General features: G+C 40.1%; 2 protein-coding genes across 3 annotated transcripts; both read right to left on the reverse strand.

Moving 5' to 3' along the window:
• Positions 1 to 514: 514 nt before the first annotated feature.
• Positions 515 to 8,804, reverse strand: bach1b (BTB and CNC homology 1, basic leucine zipper transcription factor 1 b). 2 transcript variants are annotated; one of them, XM_073478844.1, is made up of 5 exons: positions 8,749 to 8,804; positions 7,815 to 8,063; positions 4,517 to 5,929; positions 3,011 to 3,217; positions 515 to 2,924 (listed from the first exon to the last, which is right to left on the reverse strand). In XM_073478844.1, the coding sequence occupies exons 2-5, from the start codon at positions 8,052 to 8,054 to the stop codon at positions 2,583 to 2,585; spliced, it is 2,202 nt and encodes a 733-aa protein (XP_073334945.1). In that variant the 5' UTR covers positions 8,055 to 8,063; positions 8,749 to 8,804; the 3' UTR covers positions 515 to 2,582. The 2 variants fall into 2 exon arrangements, with proteins under 2 accessions (XP_073334945.1, XP_073334944.1); XM_073478843.1 differs by lacking the exon at positions 8,749 to 8,804 and adding an exon at positions 8,173 to 8,351.
• A 1,366-nt stretch (positions 8,805 to 10,170) lies between these two features.
• Positions 10,171 to 20,957, reverse strand: map3k7cl (map3k7 C-terminal like). Its single transcript, XM_073478851.1, has 4 exons — positions 20,882 to 20,957; positions 18,162 to 18,220; positions 16,930 to 17,045; positions 10,171 to 10,351 (listed from the first exon to the last, which is right to left on the reverse strand). Exons 1-4 carry the CDS (start codon positions 20,955 to 20,957, stop codon positions 10,171 to 10,173), a joined length of 432 nt encoding a protein of 143 aa, XP_073334952.1.
• Positions 20,958 to 21,575: the final 618 nt, after the last annotated feature.

Below are 21,575 nucleotides of genomic sequence, written 5' to 3' on the forward strand. Positions count from 1 at the left end.
TTTCATCTGTGAGCCCTGGGACCTCGTCGACTCTCAGTTCCCACTCCCTCATGCCAAATTAAATCTATTAGGCCGTGTTGATCTTCTTTTAATTCTCTCTTAACGACAGGGACATGAATAGCCAGTGAGAACGGCCAACATTGCTGTGATTTACAGATATTGGTATAGTTTTGTTATCATCTGGGGGAGTATTGTGCTATGTTTGCTCACATAAAGGGAAACTGACAGATGGAATATCAGTCTGTGCTAAGTAAAACAGCCTCCAGACAGAGAAAGGAAAAAGAGAGGAGGAGAGAATAAAGAAAAACTCAGAAAGTAAATTAAAAAGTAACAGAGGTGAGTGAGAGAGAGAGAGTGACTGAGTGCCGTATATAAATCATTAATATATCTGTGCAGGTTGAAAGATGAGCCCTCTGAAGACCTCATGAGCTCGGCTATTCATCACTCACACTGAACACTGGCAGATTTTACATCTCATTAACCTTACTGATGGTTTTTCAATAACACTTTGGAGTAATTTCTTTTTTGTTTTAATGTTGATTGGTTTTGTTTCACTTGTGCTTCAAAAAGGCAGAAATCCATTTGGACATGGTCTCAGAAAGATACAGTGATTTATCTGCAAGAAAACACAGAAGAAGAGCAGTTTGTGCCGCATAAACTGTTGACTGTACACACACTGCCACCAGAGGGCGATAAGCACCAGTGTTATCATACTTTACTTTGACTGAACGTGCAGTCTGAAGTCGGTTCTGTGGGAAAAAAACAAAAACATTCTTCTGTCATTAGCCATCACAAGACTGTCCTTAATAATACAACATGGTTACACAGCGTTTCCTTTTAAAATCAACGTATACCGGATTTTTGAATGTGTATTTACAGCATCATTCATATCATATTGTACACAAATGACAGAACAGCTGCACTGTGATGATTATCATGAGTGAAAATAAATCTATAAAAATATATGCACACGTATAATACAGTGAAACTCGATCATGAGGAATCGGGGGGAGAAGCTGTAAAGCCGTCCTGAGTGTTGAATACCTACTTTAAGCAGGGAGGAAATAGGCGAAAGGTTAAAGGTGAAAGTCAACAGAAAATGGAGTTAAAAAAAACAAATAGAAATAATAGTGCTGTTGATAGTACATGAGACATTAAAAAAAATACATAAATCTTCTTGTACTGCATCAATTAATGAGTTATTGCTTCACTTGATCCTTGACAGTAATTTAGATAAGGGTGCCAAAGATAAGCAGGTCGGGAGTAACACACAATATTTACATGTAATTAAAATCCACTGACTGCCATAAGACAGGACAGACACATAATGCATGACTTGTGTGACACAGTGTTGAGGCAGCTTTTCTCCTAAAAATGTACTTTGCTAGTGTGCAGTTTCTTTAGACAGAACATTAAAGTCCCCCTCCAGTCGATAATGTTTTTTCTCCTCCTGTTCCTACAGTTGAATATTTACTTGAAGGATGTTTTCACATTCGTTGCTCAAAGGGTAAATTTCCTCTTTGCTCACTGACTATCTGATTTTATGAGCATAATTTGTGACATCACAAATAGTTTGGAAGCCAATCCTGGTCCAATATTCAGTGTGATATGGCAACTTGAAGCCTCCAGTCCACACACACTGAGAAATTACCTCACAGTGAGACAGGAGACCTCTTGTCTCAAGCAGTTAAACTTTGGAAATAAAAAATAATCACATATTCATAGATTCTTGAATTTTAAATGAGGGAGAAGGAGCAGAGGTCATCTGAAGGATTTTAACAGGATGATTAGACTTTTTTTTGTGGAAAAATCATATCAGACACAAATTATAATTAAAAGTAGTGAATTTTAGAAACATCCTAAAACAATTCTGGAGGGGATCTTTAAATGTATTTAGGCAAATGTGTGAGGTCTGTTTTAGATATTCAAGGCAAAGCTCTGAGAGGTGTGTGCAGCCTAGAAGAGCTGTGTCACTGTGGTCAGCTGACCACAATGACAGCCAGACACACGACCAGAGAGTAAACAATGACACACTATGCCAAGCCTATTTGTTGACCTTTCTGGCTTTGGTGGAAAATGCTGCTTTGTGTTGCTTTCTGCACAAAGCACAGAACAAACGCTGAGAGAGGTATGCTGAATGTTCCTATTAGCACCTGAAAACCTGGTTGTATCAAACTGTATCAAAATTATTATTTTGTTAAACCATTAAAGTACATGCACATGTAATGATAAGTAATGAGTGTGTTATCCTGAGGTATCAAGAGACCATTGTTCCCTTTGATTTATGAATTAGGTTGTGATTGTCTCAGTGCAAAAATCTCAACATTCTCAGCTGATTTAAGGGGGTACCTTCAGCCTTTAACTGGAGCACAAACTGTTTGATGACCTGGAAAAGGTCATTTTTCAACTGAAAAGTCAGCAGGAGTACAGCCTTCTCATTACAAATGTTTTGTCACATCACAAGTATGCTACTGCCTTATTTTGCAGCCTGCACTCAGTCCACACTCTGTGGTAATGTCTTCACATACTGTATGATACAGGTTGGATCCTACACAGCAGCAGTATGTGTGCTGGATGTGCATCTAAAGCAAATGTTGGCTATCTCCTGTGAGTGTATCCCTGCTGGAGCTGGATGAAGCCTCCTCAGACGCCATGTACTCATCAAGGCCTGCAGAACAGGCTGAGAGCGAAGCCTGGACCTGGAGTGGCAGCCCGTGCTGTGAAAGGAGAGCGTCTATGTGAGGAAACAAAGAGGACAGAGGGCAGTCTGTGGAGGTGTACTTGGCAAACACCTGGAGCTGCTCTGGCTGCAGGTTGGCTTCGTTGCAGACTCTCTGGCATAAGGCAGAGACGCTGTGACATGTTTTCAACTTCAGTTGCCCCAGCTGGCTCTTCTCCATCATCAGTTTCTCCCTCTCTGTCTTCTGCAACACACAGGAAAATACCATCTGATTAACATGCCTGCAAACAAGTTAAATGTACTGACTGAGAAAAAAAACACAGTCTTTACCAGCTTGTTGATTTCACACTGCAGATTGTAAATGCAGTCTAGTTTCCTCTTGCGGCACCGCTGAGCTGCGAGGCGGTTTTTGCTGCGCCGTCTCATATCGTGGACAAATTCCAGCTGTTCGCTTGTAAAGACCTGTCGCTTCAGCAGTTGTTGGAAGTCATTTCTGCTCAAATCCACAATCCAGTCTACAGTGTATGGCAACTGCACCTGAGGACACCCAAACAGGTAAAACAGTCACAGTTAGAAAGTATCTGCATCAAAGATTGAGCCAACTTAATGACAGAAGGAGCCACAATCAATGTATTATAGGTTTTTATATGATGTCATGACATGGGGCTGTGACTGCCTCTGACACAATCTAGTCTATATTGTATGTTTTGCTAAATGAGTGAGACTGGAGGCACTCAGATAATAAGATCATAAGAAATACTCATTACAAGAAATGCATGTAATCTGATAAACTGCCACCAGTGATGTCACTCAGTGGCTAAATTGCACCATAGGTAACTTGGTTGCCAGGTATTGAAAAGCAGTCCACTGGTTTTGCATTAAACTCCTATAATACTGTTGGACTCATAATGGACAGTTTAAAAAAAAAATCGATCAAAGTCAATAGAGGAGAACCAGAGATATCATCTTTTTTATTCCACGCATTCTTCTTCCTTTTAAAAACCTGGTGCCTACATTACCCACATTGCAACATAACCACTGACATCACTGGAGGCAAGTTATCCAATTACATGCAGCTTCCTCTGGAGCCACAAAAGGCTTTAGACTGCTTTTTTCCACAAAGGCAGTATTACTCCCAAAGACTTGTGAACACACTTTCATGTGTCACCCTTTAATTAAAAATACAAATTCTAAAATATAATATACTGATTACAAATCTGTGTGGAGTTTGCTGTGTCTGGACAAAAAGAAAAGTGAAGTGAGGCAAAAGTCAAAACGCATACTGAGTTCAGATAGTCAGTTATGTTTTCACCAAGCCGTTAATCATTAACTCCAAAAATGAGGAGTTAACTTTTAGAAGCAGAGGTGGGTTTACAGTCGGTTGCTGCTGCTGCCAATGTGTGGCAGGAAGTGTACACTCAACAGTTTATTGGAAATCTTGTAGTAGTCTTATCTAGTGAAAATAAAAGCCACTGGTTCTTCTCTGAAATGACTGTCACTGCTGTGTTCAGTCAGTTTGGACCTGAAGCACAAGAGCTTACTCAGACCTGTTGTGTCGCCTGTAACCATTAGTAACTCAACAGGCTGAGCTGTCAGTTTCTGCTCAACTGGACTCTGACCTAATTAGCAAAGTACACGCACACGGTCACACACCATCTCTACTTGTACCTGCACCTAACTCTCTTATCTAAAACAAACACAGTGCTGTAAGTTGCAGGAAGTGTGAGCTTGCTGACGCTTACTGACGCAGATTCAATTGAGCAAGGCGTGAGCCTCACACTTAGGTGGCAGCAACACTGATATACCTAAGACTTGAATCACAGTTTAATCGCTCACCTGTCTGGCCCTCTCTCTTGTGTAGGACTCGCTGTCTCCTTCTGTGTCCGTCCCCGAGTCTCCATCCTCCCCAGAGTTGAGGGATGACACACCCGACTGAGATGCCCCCTCGCACTCAGACAGCTCCGCTCCCTTCCATAAACACTTTTTTTGGTCCAGATCCTCTAAAAAGGGACAGCTGGCACTTGTGGCACTGAGGCTAGCATGGAAATTCAGCCACCCTAGGGATGTGCTCTGTGCCCGACCGCTCCCTGTATCGGAGGAGCTTCCTGCATCGGGGTCGTGGAAGCTCGGCCGAGACACATCGGACCCCAGCTGCTTGGTCAGGTGCTCGGCCACCTCCCTTTCCATGCTGCTCCTTTCAAGGCTTTGTCCTCCTTTTCTTCTTTCTAGCCAGCTGGAACCCATCTCTTCATCTGCCCTTTTCCACCCAGCTTTTACCAGTTCCTCTGCCTTTTGACAAATTGATACTGGCGCTAGTACACCAATGTCCCTTGTTTTCTTGTCCTCTGTAATGTCCATGACAAACTTCTCATGCCCCAGTGACACAGTGATTGCAGGGCCCTCACCAAAGGTCTTCAGGGGGCAATGGTGCAATGTTAACCCTGATGACCCTTCCCCCAGTGCTGAGCTTGACTCTGAGGAGACTGCCTTGACATTGGATCTGTCTGAAAAGCTGACGTCTGCCTTCATTTCCATATCTATTTCATTTGTTTCCTTCTTGACCATATCGACACCAGCCTCTGTTTTCTTGTCATGTATTTCATTTTTCCATGGGTCGTCAGCCCCGCCTTTCTTCTGTCTGTCTGGATTTGAGCTTGAGTTTACAGGGAATTCCAGCTCACTTTCACTCTTACTGTTGCCAGCGCTGGAGCGAGGCGAGCAGGAAAGATCATAGTCGTCCCTGATTACCGTTGCTCGATTGTTCAGACTTTTCTCTGTGGCACAAGTTTCCTTCCCGCAAGCCAGCTGCCTGCGATACTTTGGACACTGCATGAAATGTTCATTCGTCCCTTCAGCTGCAGGTGTGAGAGTGCCTGCACTGTTCTGACTTCCGACTTTGCCGTTCTCTGATTTGAGACAGTGCCAAGCCACTTCCTGCTGCAATGGTGAGTCAGCAACTGGTTTGACTTCTTTCTTATCCACCAATGGCTCATCAGAGATGATGCTGCCATCTCCCTGAGAAGATCGCCTCTTGCATTTCTTCTTGCAGCAGGTTTTTCTCGGAAAAGGGGTAGAGCTCTTGCTGCTGGAGAAGAACTTAGGGAGGAGGAAATCAAAACATGCGTCATCTAGGTCCCTGAAACCAAGAATGGAGGCCGAGTTGCGTATTTCTAAGACGTTGTCTTTCCCAAAGAGAAGTTTGGATGTGTAGGCAAACTTCAGCAAAGGTTCAAAGCCAGCAACTGTCACCTGTGAGAGAGTAAAAACCACATAAATTAGCACTTCCTATTCTCAGTTCAGAGGTTTCCCTTACCCATTACTTTGCTTGCTTAATTTCACTCAATTCCTGAATGACTATGGGATCATGATTGTTAATTAATCTGATTTAAAGGAAGTCTTACATTGGTGTTGGACTTAATTTCAGATTACATAAAATACTTAAAAAAGGTCTGTCCTGTGGCATTTATTGGTTTCTGACTCTTGGAAAGTGGGAAAAGCAATAAAAATGTACCAAAGTACTACATCTGAACTCTTTCACCAAATTACACACATTTAGACAGATCTATGTGATCTCCTTTAGATAACCAACGTAATAACTATTGTGATATTTTTTCACTTTCATTCACTAGCACCCCTAGAGAGACTCTCTACCCACTTTGAAATCCTCTGCTTTAGCTTATTTGCAAGTAAAGCAATAGGTAATAGTGTGATATCTCCTGTCAGATAATCATCCACACAAAACTGTTGGCTCAAAACAAGTTTTAAAACAACACAGAACTTGTATTTATAGGATCTGGTAATCAAAGATAGGGAAGGCGATTCTGGTGAAAGATATGTGATTGTTGATTGTTGAGTTTCATTCCCAGTTTGTAAAATACAGGCGCTTTCAGTTGGTATTCAGGCTGTAATACTAGCCCAAAGCATCTGTATTTGAAAACTTGGTATTGAGACTCAACAATCAACTGATTCACCAGAATCACTTAATTTTTTAAAATAGCCTTATTGCATGGCTAAACCAAAACCAAAGCTTCAAATGCTTCAAACATCTTCCTCTGAAAAGACCAAACCATCTTTTTAGCAGCTGAAACAGAGGGGCTGATATTGTTTTATCCTTTTTGAGTCTGTGCATGTGCGTCTTTGTGTTATGATGCCTCTCTTTCTAAAGCCAGATATTTGTTTTGTCACGAAATTTAAAGGTGTATAGATGAGAAGAAAAATGAAGGCAGAGGGGCGCCCCAGTAGGTCAGTTGGTAGAGCATCTGCCCCATGTAATGAGGCTGTTTCTCGCCGCTGCAGCCCAGGGTTCAAACCCAACTTGCTGCATATCAACCCCCCATTTCCTGTCATCTCTCAACTGCCCTGTCTAATAAAGCCATGAAATGCCAAAAGAAAAACAACCAAACAAAATGAGTGATTTCAAAGATGGTTGTAGACTAAGCAAGGTGGGGTTGGGTGGTCGGAAGTTCTGATGGGGCCAATAAGTCCCCCAGCGTTACGCCCCTTGCCCACATCAGTTTTAAGTCACAAATCGCTGTATTCCAGTTTGAATCATTCCTGTCCACTCTAAGACATTAAGACTAAAGACCATCTTGCGATGGGATCACACCCACACAACACATACGCCGACGACAACTCTGCGTTTATTGTGCTATAAAACACATGACGTGAGATGGCAAAATGTGCTCCTGGAGACGCCTATTGTAGCGGAAAACTACCACTGTGCATGACATGTCTGTGGACGGTATTTTGTCAACACAATAGTGTCACAGCCCTGCTAGATGCAGTCCTGAACCTTTACAGGTGTGTAGTTAAGATCATCAAGACTAATGCTGAGTTCAAAGACAGGTGTGGTCTGACCTATGAGTACTGAGTACTCATGTAAAAATGTAGCAATGATGACTGAGCACTCATGGGTCGGAACATCAAAATGTTGACGGGTGTTGCTGCTGGCATGATCCTATTACGAAATGGTCTCATTTCTTTCTTTCTTTCTTTCTTTCTTTCTTTCTTTCTTTCTTACCATCAAAACCTTTCAGTCACTTTCTGGTCTCACTTCACTTTTCCATATGATTGTTTTGTGAGGCTTGTATGCATCTGCCCTTAATCTGTATGCTACCCTGAGGTGACACCTCACCTCTTGGGGCAGAGTGATGACCACTCCATGCTGTGTGAGCGAGGAGATCCTCTGTGTGAAGTACTCGCAGCAGGAGGCGAGCACCGAGCGGTGTGCTCTGAAACTCTCACCCTCCACCACCACGGTCACATCACATAACGTGTCCCGGTGCCGCTGCTCGTCCAGGCGGCGCAGCACATGGGAGGAATGCACTGTAGACTCGAATGTAAACACAGACGATCGGGGGGAAGACATGGTCATCAGGGACACCTATATGTACACACAAACACACACACACTTATAGTTAACTTTTTCCTCTTCATGAAAAGATACATTTTTAAAAAGTTATACATCAAAACAACAAGAAAAACATGCCTACCTTACAAAGCTTTATATATCCAAGTTTCTTAGAGTGTTAAGGAAAGTCCCAGCTGTTGCGCACTCATGGTTATTTCTAAATGGAATGCTGTCAGACCAGGCTACGTTTCCCAGAAAGCCTTATCTCAACACGGCTACACACTAAAAACTGAGCTTGACTCAGTCATGAGGCCTGTGTGTGAGTATGTGAGAGGGAGGGAGGGATGGAGAGGGAGAGAGAGAGTGTGTGAGTGTGTGTCGCAACAACTCTGGGTGTAACAGAGCAAGCGCTGACTCATGCACTCCTGCTGATATGGGATGAGCAAGCAGTTTTCCCGTCCACACACCAAACCCACCCTTGAATCTGTCTGGTGAACTCACAGGTTTTGTTTTTTGTTTTTTTTCCCCAGAAAATCCCCTTTTTAGATTTACCCACAAACACAATTCCAGGGATTAAGGTGCAGGTTTGGAATAAAAAAAGCCAGTGTTTCAACAGGATATTGCATTTTAGATTTACAGTTGTCTGGACGGCTAATTGCAGAGTGCATTTTGAGGACAAGTTGAGTAAAAACAGAGTGTAAAAAACAACGAAACTGACCTGTTGCAAGAAGAGAGAGGTTGTTGTGTTAATATTTCTCAGTGGGTCCTTGTTGTCTCATAGCTCGCGGGTTAGCAGGAAGTCTTTCTGTGTGATCAGTTCAAGTCTTCTTTGTTATGTTTGTGTTTGTGTGTCAGAGAGAGAGAGAGAGAGAGAGAGAGTGAGAGAGAGAGAGAGAGAGAGAGAGAGTGAGAGAGAGAGAGCATGCCTTCCTGGCAGAGATACAATAAGTCAACAGCTGTAAAGGAGTGACAACACAATTAATATGACTGAATGTTTATCCTACTATGAATTTAAATTCTAGATCTTTTTTGTGGCCTTCGAGGTGTCAGCAGCTGTTACTGGTTGTGTAAATATCTATCAAACATCCGTCTGTGATTTGATGATCATAAAGGCAAATTAATACTGCCAGGAAAATAGTGTAGTGCTAAACTTTTGTGTAAAGAAGAAGCACACTTACAAAAGCTGAAGAACCAGGCAGCAAGGCAAGTATCACTAAAGCACTGTATTTAATGTCACATGATTCAAAGGAGGAAGAAGGAAGCCTGCCAGAGTCTAACTGACCAATCAGGTGACAGTTTCATAATTCCAGAATGAGCTAATCTCCCACATAAAAAAAAAAAAAATCTAGTTCCCTTTTCCATGTAAATGCTGGCAATGTGGTCATAACATAAAGCACACAGCAAACACAACTGCAGCGGCTTGGAGAAATGAAATTAAGGAACTGATGCTGGCAGTTAAATAAAATGCATTTTATTAATAGACGAAGACAATTAAGCAACAGTTTATCTTGTAGAATACTTCCCCTTCAACAGGTGGGTGACACATCAAAAAAATGTACAACCCTAACAGATACTTATTGTGAAAAGGATTATCACTCTCACAAATGGCTCTAACTCCCCCGTCGCCTGACGCTGTCTTAACCACTCATCTCATTTCCTTTTTTTTCATTATCATAACAGGAACTTTGATGGGCAAGTGCTGTGGGTGGGAGAGTGGGAGAAGGAGGGGGTGGGGGCACACACAACATTTGGACCACATCATCTCCAACTCCCTCCACAGACCTCAGGTAAAAGATCTGAGTCTCCACAGGACCTGAGACGGATCACATTGACAGCAGCTGACATTGTATAAATAGTATACCATGAGGTGTTGCAGGAAGGTTCTGCAAGATCATATAATAACCAAACAGCACCCAGAAAAAGTGGTCGTGTGTCATAGCTCAGTAAAATCCCTATAACAACCTCACACTGATGACGACAGTCCGTCTGTGGTTCAAATGAATGACTCAGGCTTGAACAAACACGGCGCCTTTCTGTGTAATTAGCTGATTCACTGACTGTTGCTGTGCAGAATGAGCCTTTATCTCTGCTGGGCGTCAGCTGGATGTCTGGAGGTCTCAGGTTCTGCGGAGGTCAGAGGTCACGAGGAGTCCTGCCTCGTCCGATTGGTCAAGCAGAGGCTCTCCAGCTGCTGAGCGCGCTCGTTGTGGACAGTCACCAGGGTGCGGTTCTCCTCCGTTAGACGCCGAAACTCCTCCTCTAGACGGGCGATCTCCACGGCGACCTTCTCGTCCTCCACTAGCTCTGCCAGCAATTTACGCCTAAGTGGATGAGTGTGATAGAGATTATAGAAGCAGGTGCACATTTTTATATTTATTTTTTTATTTTAAAAACAGATCAAAATGCAGAAAATGTAAAGTACTTTTCTTTAATCTATGAATAATTGATCCGCTCTCATGCTGTATTATGATCTCCTGATATTGTATACCTTATTATTTGATATTTCTTGTTATCTTTTGTTTTGTTTTGTTTGTTCGCTTTGCCGCAATAGGTTTAATAATCTTTAATCAAAGTGTTGTCTAATTGTATTTATATTGCATACGACCCCCTTGAAAACAACAGGACACATCTCAAGGGGATATTCCTAATAAAGAATTTTAATAAAACACTGTACTAGTTCTCCAAGATCTATAATTAATTGACTCTCACTCTTGAGTCTTTTTTTCTCTCTCTTTCCTAACTGAATGTTTTTGATATAAAAAGTTGGACGCTGTCCCAGGCTACACTGCCAGAGGCAGGGGAACGCCCATAACAGGTTCCTGGTTCATTGAAAAGCCGATGCACATTCATACCTATGAGCAATTTAGATTTTCCAGCTATCTTGTTTCTAGTATGTGGGAGGAAACCAAAGAAACCACAAATAAACATCGGAACAATGCAAAGTTACAGGAAGAGCTGGAGAAAAAAATATTGATACTGTTGTGAAACAAAGCTAACTGTAGACGAAGTAAAGAAGGCATTTGGTGGGCGGTGGCCTAACACAGTATAATAATTATTACCGACAGCACAAATTGTTGTGTTGATATTTGGAACTAACTTAAACTACAAAGACAATGGCTGATACAGGTAGTTACAGTGTAATGCCAGAGGTCTATGCGTGTTCAGTCAAATTCAGGTCCATTAGCTATAGAAACAGGCCGGTTTCATGGTCTCCCTGAAGCATAAACAATTTAGGTGAGATTGAAGTTCAGTATTTTTTATCTGCTCATTATGTGATGATTTAAAGCAGCTACAAGGAACTTTTTTTTGGCGTTGATTTTGGCGGCCCCTGTGGACAAAAGGGGTAGTGTTTCCATCACCACCTGTCCAAAGATCTTGATCTGGTCAGTGTGTGCATTTGTTTTAGAAGTGAGCGAAACGAAGACAACATATTTTTAATGCTATTTTTGTATCTATCTGTGGCTATGTAAGATTAATAATTGCACTGGCCATTTTAAAACAATAATGCCGAACGACATCATCACAAAACTTGAATCTAATAATAAACCTTAAAGTTACATAACAAACCTCACTCTTATAGTTGCTAAAATTCTCATACATAAATCAAGATTTTCTAAATCTTTTGCAAACTGTAATGTCTTTCTAGTTAAATTCAATCAGTAAATAGATACATTATCCCTTATGACAAACAAAAAAAGTGAACGGACATTGTCATACTACTTAGAATTATTTTCTGTAGCCCCTGATTAAGGCATATTGTCCTTATTGATATAATTGTTTATTATTATAACATATTAGATAGGTATTGCATTTTTTATGTATGTACTTAAGTATTTAATTTGCTCTTTCATTTCATTTGATTGCAATTACACCTATCTTTGAATGTCTTTGACCTGCTTTGTCTAACTTTCAATGTTCAACAAAGGAATTTTCAAAAACAAACAAAAAGATTAATAACTGCACAATGACGATAGTGAAACAAAGTAAACGTTTAAGTGTCTACTGTACCACCAGACTACAGAGCAGCTTCTTTTCTCAGGCTGTGAGACTCCTCAATTCAGCCTCAGCTCTCCACCTAAAAACATTGCTGAGTCCAAGCCAGTGACAGATATTAAAAATAACTATAATACTATTCAGAAACAGTCAATCTCCTCATTGAATGTCTGATTTTCTCATGTAGATCATATAGAGGCAGCTATATCAATCTGAGACTGTTTCATAAACAGTTTAAAACTCCTTGGAGTAACTTTTTAGTAAATTATAAATCATCTCTGATGAGTTCTTTAGGAAAGATGATTATAAGAAACATTAGTTTTCTTACAAGAGGAGCTTTGTTGTGGCAGATTTGATCAAACAGAGAAGACAGAAGACAAAGTTATTTCTTTGAAATGTCAGGTAAAGACTTTAATCTCTTGTCTGACAAATGTTTCTCTCCAACAGTATTTTTGGTATCTTGTAAGTTGCAGGCAGGCAGAGCACTTACACGTGCATGACAAAGTAAATTCCATAAACTAACAACATTAATTCCCATCCCAAACAATCTTTCCCAATAAAGCCGCACCGCCGTGAAGGACTCCAGCTCCAGTTTAGACAGCATGACCCGACTTCACTCTCTGGGAAGAGATCAGCCTTTGGACTTTGAAAGGCAGAGTAAGCATGCACGCATGCACACGTATGTGTACAATGTGCATGTCATGGCCACGAAGAGTGTGTGACTGTCAGTGTTGTATTACTGCTGGGAAGTGCCAAGTCACATAACAGCAGCATCAACAAAGAAGAAAAGGAGTCTCTATTCTACGATACAGGCTGCCTGTGGAGCTTTAATAAAGACTGTACTGGTTCTTATATACTGTAGGTTGAACTTTAAGTGATTTGAAGGTCCAGTGTGCAGGATTATTGTGTTACAGCATGTTTTCATTAGTGTATAATAACCGGAAATTTCGAATAGATCTGGATAGAGGGATAGATCCAGGAATTTTTCCTCACTTTCTTTAATATTGTGAGATTTGGCGTTTTTCAACTTTTTTATCAATTTCTCAGGAAATAATGCATGGATCTTGATGAAAAGCATATTTAGGTGGCTGTGAGTACAATTAACTGCAGATTTTAACAAAAATCCAGATCTAGTGGATTTAAATATGTTTTATTTGATATTGATAAATTAAAGTGGACTGGTGGACCTTGATGGAGGTATGCGCTCTACAGTGCCATTCTAGTTTCTTGTAAATTTGAGCTAAATTCGCACATGCATGTGATAGGTACTTTTTTCAAATGGGATTTAAACAAATAAGAGGAAACAAGACATTTCGATTTACTTTTTTGTCTAGGATTTGTCCCTTCATTTATAGACCAGTCTATTAATATCAATGTGATATGAGTCTTGAGTGTAAAACATTTTGTCAGTGGGGCTACTTTTCTGTTTGCATTCGGATCACAAATCACCCTTTAAATCCTGTTTAAAACAAACAACAACAAAAACCCATATGCTGTTCTTAATGTAGAGGTGAAATGGTGAATAAGTGCTTTAGAGGCTTACATGTGAGCATTTATCAAATAAAGCATTAACATTTAGTTAAAATCACATTTACGTTAAAATGACTAAGGTACACAAAATGTCTGTTTATATAAATAAATTGAACTTGTTGAGTCCAAAATGATCTGTAATTGACAATCAGCTCTTATGAATAATTTTAAACTGACTAATTATTTTAAATCCTTTTGTCCAAATTAAACCAGGCACAGACATGTGACTCTCCACATCCACAATATATTTTCATTTTCAACACATTTCTCTGGTAATTCCAACCTCAGTTGATTTACTCCCACGCACAGGGAAGAGAAGTAGTTACTGTAATTCATGATGTTACAATCGTACTAAACACAGATTAGTGATACAGATCCATTACTTTCTTTTCCTCTGTCAGAAGCAAGTCGAAACAAGCTTGTGTACATGCATGCAGGGGTGGTTGGGTGTCTGTATTTTTGTCTGACAGAGAGAAAAAGAGGAAGAGATCTTTCTTAGTCCACAGAATTCATCTAGAAACCAGAGAAACCAGATATATACCTTTGTACACTGGTTACCAAATGTTTGTTTTTACAACTATTTCACAATGAGGGTATTACTTCTGTTTGTGTCATGATGGTATCAGTAACAGGTTCAGATACATTAAGCCTAATATCAGTGTCTGTACAAACTAAGGGTTGTTTTTAAAGGTTTGTAAAAAAAAAAAAAAAAAAAAAAAAACAGCTATCAGAGTTAAAATGCACAATACATACGAGGTTACTGTAGTGCAGTTTGTACATTTTGATAGTGACCAGAAGAAGCAGACTGAGTGAATTTTGGAAAATCCCTCCGCAGTGTGTTAAAGTGTTGTTCCTGTTGTCATCCTTGCAACACTCAACTGTATGTCTGAAACTATCCAGTCATTCTGAGTGTAATCCTTCCAAATGTTCATTGCATTGTGCACAAAAAATATGAAAACATTCCTCCACAGGAATAAATTCAGTGTTCTGGTTAAGTATCAGTCATTATTACATTATACTTTAACTGTCAGAGAAAAAGCAGAATCTGTGGCATTGCCTTCACTAATATCTACTTGTGTCTCAATTTACTGCGCGTGCGTGTGTGTGTGTGTGTGTGTGCGTGTGTGTGTGTGTGTGTGTGTGTGTGTGTGTGTGTGTGTGTGTGTGTGTGTGTGTGTGTGTGTGTGTGTGTGTGTGTGTGAATGTGTGAGTGGACGTTGGCATGAGTGTCAGCATGAAAAGAGAGAACCAAGAGTTTCTACCAGCCTGACTCATCATGTTCTTATCTAAACTCAAGGCTATACTCATCCCATCAGTCTGCCTGCTGTTCTCTATTTAGGATCTGCCAAGCGTTGTAGGTTGTGTGTGTGCGAGTCAGTGCGTGTGTGTAGGTGTGGTGGTGGGGGTAACAGCAAGGGCCTTGAAAATCCCTCTGCTAAGACTCCCCACAGCTGCTGAGGGCACAGGGGACAGAGCGCACTGTGTGTGTGTTTTATACAATCCTGCCTATGTGAAAGCTTATACAGTAGATATGTGCATTAAAGCATACGATAGATCTCACTTACACCTGACAAAGCTACAGTTAATGTAATATCCACCCTGGAAGCAAACAAAGAAACCAGCATAACCTTCACAAATACACTCGTCACTGACGCTTGATCTTGTTTCTAATTCAAAAGTATTAATAATCATTAAAAAAAATATCAGAAAAAATGTCAGACAGTCATACACTACCAGCTGCTCACATATCATCATGAGGAAACTGCTCTCAGTAGATCAGGTGCTAAACGCTGTATGGAAGCTATTAGCATGTGCCATCTGGTGGACATTTGGATCCTAAATGCTTTGCAGTCTCTCAAGTGCATTTCTTCTCCTCAGTGGTGGAAAGTAACTAAGTACATTAGGACATTAGGTCATGTACTGCACTTAAATAGCATTTTGAGGTACTTTACTTGAGTTTTTCTGTTTCACGCTACTTTCTATTTATACTCAAATACATCTCAGAGGGAAAAAATTATACTTTTTTACATCACCCCATCTATCTGACAGCTTGAGTTACTACTTACTTTGAAGATTCATATCATGATTAACCTGTTCTTTTTTTTTTTATCTATCTTGAATTGCTTAGTCTTAATACTCTGAGGTATGACTATTGTTATTTACACAGGGGAGGCATCTTCATAATTCATCATTTTTGGTTTCCAGCCTCCACTGTACAATGTTGTAACTTTTTATTCATTACTCTCTGCCTCTTCTCTGTCTCTCTCTTGTCTTATAAATTGCAAATAAAATAAGATAAAATAATATATATATATATATATATATATATATATATATATATATATATATATATATATATATATATATATATATATATATAATTAATAAATGTATAAAAAGTATTCAAAGTACATACAGTAGCTGAAATTCGCCCTGCCTTCATTTGCAACCTTTGCAAAAAAAAAAACTTCGACAGTGTGCAGGACTTTACTTGCAGCCTTTGGTCCACTGGTCTGTCTCCTGGCTCATGAAAAAGATGTGCAAAGCACTTTTTCTATTTGAATCCCAGCAGCAACATTTAAATGATGAACCCAATGATTAATCAATAATTATGATCTTGTAATATAAGATATATGATTCTGAAACAGGCCATTCTGCATATTAAACACTTTATTGACAGCATATGTTGACTCTATTACCTCCTACTTGTACTTCAGAAAAATTTTGAATGCAGGACTTCTACTTGTAACAGAGTATTTTTAAACTGTGGTATTGTTACCTTTACATTACCACTGGTTCTTCTTGGACCAGTGGTACCAGTTAGTGGATATTTGAACACATCAGAAAGCCTTTTACACCAGGAATGCTTTAGATTAGGGAACACAACTAGTTGCTTCATAGCATGCATATAAGTAGCACATTAGCTCTATATTAAGAACTAATCCATGTAATCCTAATCCTTATTCTCCCTGACCATATTCTACAACTACTGGGGCATTAATAAAGTTGGTAGTAGCACAACAATAGTCATTCTCTATTATGTAACAAAACACATAACTACAGGTTTTAATAGTGTCCAAAATAACTCTCAATTAAGCCTTTGTAACTCAGAACTAATACACTAGTAGTTTGACACCTATTACCCAAACAGTTTCAGCTATAATAAGCCCATTAAGCAACTCTTCAATGGCTAATATGTGTGGCGTAATATAAAGTGTTACCCCTTTTCCTCAGGACTTACATGCCATCTCTGGCCAAGAAGTCTACAGACAAAGCTACCAGTACATACAGTAAGAATAGACAGAACAAACTGCCATTGCACCACATTATCTGTCAGTATGCTTAGAAAAAAAAAAAAACATTTGTAGTGACTCACTTGCGGTCCTCAAGCACAGCGATGTCATGTTTGACCTGGTGGAACTCTCTGGCCATCCTGCAGTGCTCCTTGTACACCTGAACGCTCTCTCTCAGAGACACACAGGGGGGCACAGGCTGCAAGAGGTCAGAGAGAGAGGTCTGTGACATCAGAGGGAGGCCGCTTATTCAGCAAAAACAACAACATATTATAACATAATAATAATAATTAAAAAAGACAAAGATTTATCACAGATTCCCTACAAATTGCCTTTCCTCTGACCTAGTTTCTAACTACAACTTACATTAGGGACGTCCATGACATTAGCTGGGGAAGCATGACTTGAGGGCAAGTGAGACTAGTGGCACAATGGTGGCGTGTCTGACACCAGAACAGAGAAATGCCAAAACCCCAAACTTTACAGTTCTATAAATTCAAGTTTATAATTTTGTGGGGGGAAAAAAGGAAATAAAAATTAAAAACATGCCAGCCTCTATTAGCAAGTGGTTCAGTGCATGAGGTGTATCATTCATTGACCTGCTACTACTGTTCTCATTTGATACTCTAAACCAACATGCACTTTATTTGACCCTGGCACTGGCACTGGCACTGGCACTGGCACTCGTTGAAGGATAATTCAATGACACCAAAAGCAGAGTGAGCATACACAGTGAGTTAAAAAATAAAACATTGATCTACATGTACAGTGTATAGATTCAGCGTCTACCCTAAACAGGAGAGAGATTTAGTGGAAAAGTGATATACAATCTTAATAAAAACAGCCTGTTCTGTTCAATTTATTTCAGGATTTATTCTATAGTGAGGTTTATTTTTGATCCACTTTTTCTCTGAACATGCCCAGCTCCTTTTTAATTAGTGTTGTCTTTCTGGCTTGGTCTTTGGTTGTGAGTTGTGAGAACAGTACAGAGAGCGATAAATATAGAAATATTAACAGAGACAAAATTCAAAACATATTTCAAAGAGGAAATTAATTTGGTACTGCATTGTTTGACTATTCACTGGTAATTAGGTAATAAACAAAAATGGAGTCAGACATCCTCCTTTTAAAAAAAAAAGCATACACGGCATGAATTTGGATTTTTCCTTTAAAGGTAAGGATATAATGCTATTAAAGTCATCGTCTTCTCTTAGATCTTCTACCTCTCCTCTCTTGTGATGCTCTGCCAGTGATACAAGGTGTGTGTTCAGTGTAATGTGATGTTCCTCTGGTATCAGAGGTAAGTACAGTATACCTGTAATCGCTGCTCAAGATCCGGGAAAGTCTGAGGGCGGTCCTCCACATCTTTTACATCTATTGAAACAGAACAAATAATTATCAGTAACAACTGGTTATTGCAAAAATAATATTAAGAATGTAATTTATTACATGTTGAGCTACAATAGATGAGAGCCTTTGACATATAAAAACACAATATTGTATACTTATTAATGATGCCAACAGTTTAATGGTTTAATGGTTTTGGACCACTGCTAAGCATTTTCCAATGCAAACAGTATGTTTTCTGAAGTGGAGGAAGAAGTATTCAAATGTATTTATTTATTTAACACAGGATGGTCCTATTTAAAGTGTTGCATGATAACACATTCTGTATTACTGGCTCATTATTGTTGATGCATTATTAGTGGGCGTGTTAATGTTCTTCCTGGTCATGGTGGAGTTAAGTATTTTATATACTGCTGAGTATTCTAGTCTACAGGCTATCAAAGCATCTTTGTATAGGATAATCACTATTGTTCTGTATAATATCTTAAAAGGTACAATATGTAAGAATTGGCCACCTTTCAAAATAGGGGTGTCACAGCGAACTGTAGCTGCCCTTAACTAGTTAGCTCAGTTAGCCGTGCAGCTAGCGGTTTGGACTGGAAGCTTGTGGACCAGGTGAGTGTTAGTGTTTACACCGCTTGCTTGCTAACCTCAGTAGATATCTCTGCATCACAACATGACATCATAACATCAAAACTGTCATTTCTTCACATTCTGTTGATAATTCTAGTTAATGTTTAGATGTTTTCAACTAAGATTCTTAGATATTGACTTTTTAATGTGTAAAGCAACAAGTAACTGTCAGATTAATGTAGAGGAGTAAAAAGTACAATATTACCTTCTGAAATGTTGTGATTTATGGAGTAATAGCATATTAAAATACGCCAGGGGAACCTAAAAAGTACACTTAAGCACAACACTTGAGGAAATGTACTTCCACCACATGTTTTCAGATTGATTTCCTTCCTTCATTCATTGAAGTACTCTAAGGTAATCAACCTGCAGAGATGTGAAACTTGTGGGAGATCATTTTGTCAAATTATGTCATGTGGCGAAACCATTGCATGTTGAAACTGCTTTGAAAATATTGAAAACTCTTACATTTGGGGGCAAAAAGGTGCTGCATTTATGAGCTATGTCCTGCTACTGCTGTTGAAGTACAATGTGAATCTGACTAATGTTTTACATAAATACTGTTGTTTGTCCTTGATGCACAGCCAAGTTATGTGCCCTACAGCCAGTTGCTTTAATGCCTTTCTCCGCCTCATAAAATGGCCCCAAATGAAACCCTATAGGGGCCTCTTATATGACACCACATAGCAACAGAGTGCTTCGCTTATAAATGAGCCATGTCCTCTTATTGTATAGCAGTAATGAGCTGTCAGACTGAAAGACATGCGGGGTAAGAGTACAGAGCAGACGGACAAACAGAGTGGGCAGAAAGGACAGACGGGCCAGATGTATGTACAGAGAGGGATTGAGACAGGCAGCCAGACAGACAGACAAAAACAGACAGGTTGTCTGCACCAGCGTCTGCCTCGCCAGTAATGTCCCCCTGGAGTTGTGGAACACATGTGGAGAATCCTGGGATGATGCAACTTTCTAAAAGCAGGAGTATTAGCGGGCCCTGCCTGCAGCCATGGGGCCAATTATGATGTGGAATAAATACAGTTCTCATGCTTGGGATTGACACAGTGTGGGGTTATAACTATGCCTGGCATGAAGTCATGAGGGGCCTAGAGGATGATCCCCAGACAGAGCACAGGTCTCAGTCTCCCCCTGCTGGGAAACACGAGTTCAAAGAGACGACAACATGATCGTCCGGGGAATATTTTGGAGGTTAGGGTGGGATTTTGCCCAAACAGCTCCGCCACTAAAATTAATCTACAGCCCAGAACCAGACAAAAACTCACTGGTAGGCGAAGGGAAACGAATCAGAGATGTGAACGATTAAGAAACAAAAATAATTCAGTAAAAGGCTGTGTCGTCATGTCGACTTCAATGACTCTCTGCTCAGAGTGGGATTTGAGTGTCAGCCCTTCATCTCACTTCCTAGGAGAAAGACAAGGGGGATCAGAGGTGGGTGGAGTGGGACTTGAAGTGTTAACTGCTTATAAATATAGGCCAGTGTTCTAAAAGCTGAAGAGTGAATCAGGCAGTGGGACACTGTTAGTATTAGAGTCAGAAACCTGACTCTGCCATTGCATGGCTGCAGCTGCTGTCCCAGTGCCTGGCCCCACTGCAGTAAAACATCCTGACCGACAGTACCGAGCACCATAGGTAGGGCGGATTCAGTTTGTTTGAGAGCTAATTAATGCTGGTCACAAAAAAGGTTGTCCGATTGCACAACCACAGCTGTGCCCATGCATGAGTGGTTGTCTTTTTTAATATGCTGTGCTCCTACAGAAATAGAGGGAGCACCTGTCTCAGCTACAGCAAAGGAAGAATGAACACAGTTAAAGTGATAGGGTGTGAGGAGGGGGTGACGGGGGCGCAGGTCTGTTTTGGTGGGAAGAATGTTGTGCATGTGTAACCGCACATACTGGAAACGCAGCGAGAGTAGAGCTCCGCCGAGCGTTAAATGAGCAGGTGAGCGACTCGAAATAAGTTGTTAGAATGGTTTGGGGATACTGGAACACAGGTGTGTGTGAAGCGAGCGCATGCACGGCGGCGTGCGCGGATGTTTACCTGATGTGTTGTCGAGGCTGAAGGCAATCCTAACTTCAGATTTATCAGGAGACACTCTTCTGGTTGAGGTGATCATTTATCCCTTCATGGAGGCCACACAGGCACAAAACAGAGCTGTTAGCACAATCCAAGGGAGCTCATGAAAGATGAATAGACGGTTTCCAGCTTTAAAAATGGCCAGAACAATGTGAAGAGGTCACTTTAAAGGTGCACTATGTAGTTGAAGAGAAAGATCTTCATTTACTGATTTTTTTGTGCCAAAACAAACTAAATTGAATAAACTGAATGAACAAACTGACCTTAAAGGACAACACAATTTCATACTGTTTCATTTTGTTTATATGTTTCTAGCTTCAAACAGTGTTCTGGGACCTTATTTTCCTCTGAGAACAGTTTATTTATTCACTTATGGAAAAAATGAATGATCATGAGTTTGTATTATTACCTCATTAATGTTGCAAACATAAAAATTCTGAGTTTGAATTTCTTCTCTAAAACTACATACTGCCCCTTTAATTTTATTTTCCTCCTATTTTATTATATTTTATAGGCTTGATTGATTGATCAAAATAAATCTGCAGATTGATCACTAACCCTTATGTGCTGACATGGAAGGCTAGAAGTGCTTTTTTAAATTATTCCAACCAAGTCCATTTATTGTGACTTTAATCTGAGAGAGGAGCTGAGCACTGAA

This window comes from Pagrus major, chromosome 13 (genome assembly GCF_040436345.1).
Source record: "Pagrus major chromosome 13, Pma_NU_1.0".
NCBI lineage: Eukaryota > Metazoa > Chordata > Actinopteri > Spariformes > Sparidae > Pagrus > Pagrus major.

Excerpts from the sequence above, each read along its gene's own strand:
- map3k7cl (XM_073478851.1), bottom strand. The coding sequence starts at position 20,957 with ATGATCACCTCAACCAGAAGAGTGTCTCCTGATAAATCTGAAGTTAGG. Across the intron at positions 18,221-20,881 it reads CAGCCTCGACAACACATCAG|ATGTAAAAGATGTGGAGGAC; the intron begins GTAAACATCCGC and ends CTGTTTCAATAG. Across the intron at positions 10,352-16,929 it reads GCTGTGCTTGAGGACCGCAA|GCGTAAATTGCTGGCAGAGC; the intron begins GTGAGTCACTAC and ends TCATCCACTTAG.
- bach1b (XM_073478844.1), bottom strand. The coding sequence starts at position 8,054 with ATGACCATGTCTTCCCCCCGATCGTCTGTGTTTACATTCGAGTCTACA. Across the intron at positions 5,930-7,814 it reads TCATCACTCTGCCCCAAGAG|GTGACAGTTGCTGGCTTTGA; the intron begins GTGAGGTGTCAC and ends ACTCTCTCACAG. Across the intron at positions 2,925-3,010 it reads AGTGTGAAATCAACAAGCTG|AAGACAGAGAGGGAGAAACT; the intron begins GTAAAGACTGTG and ends TGTGTGTTGCAG.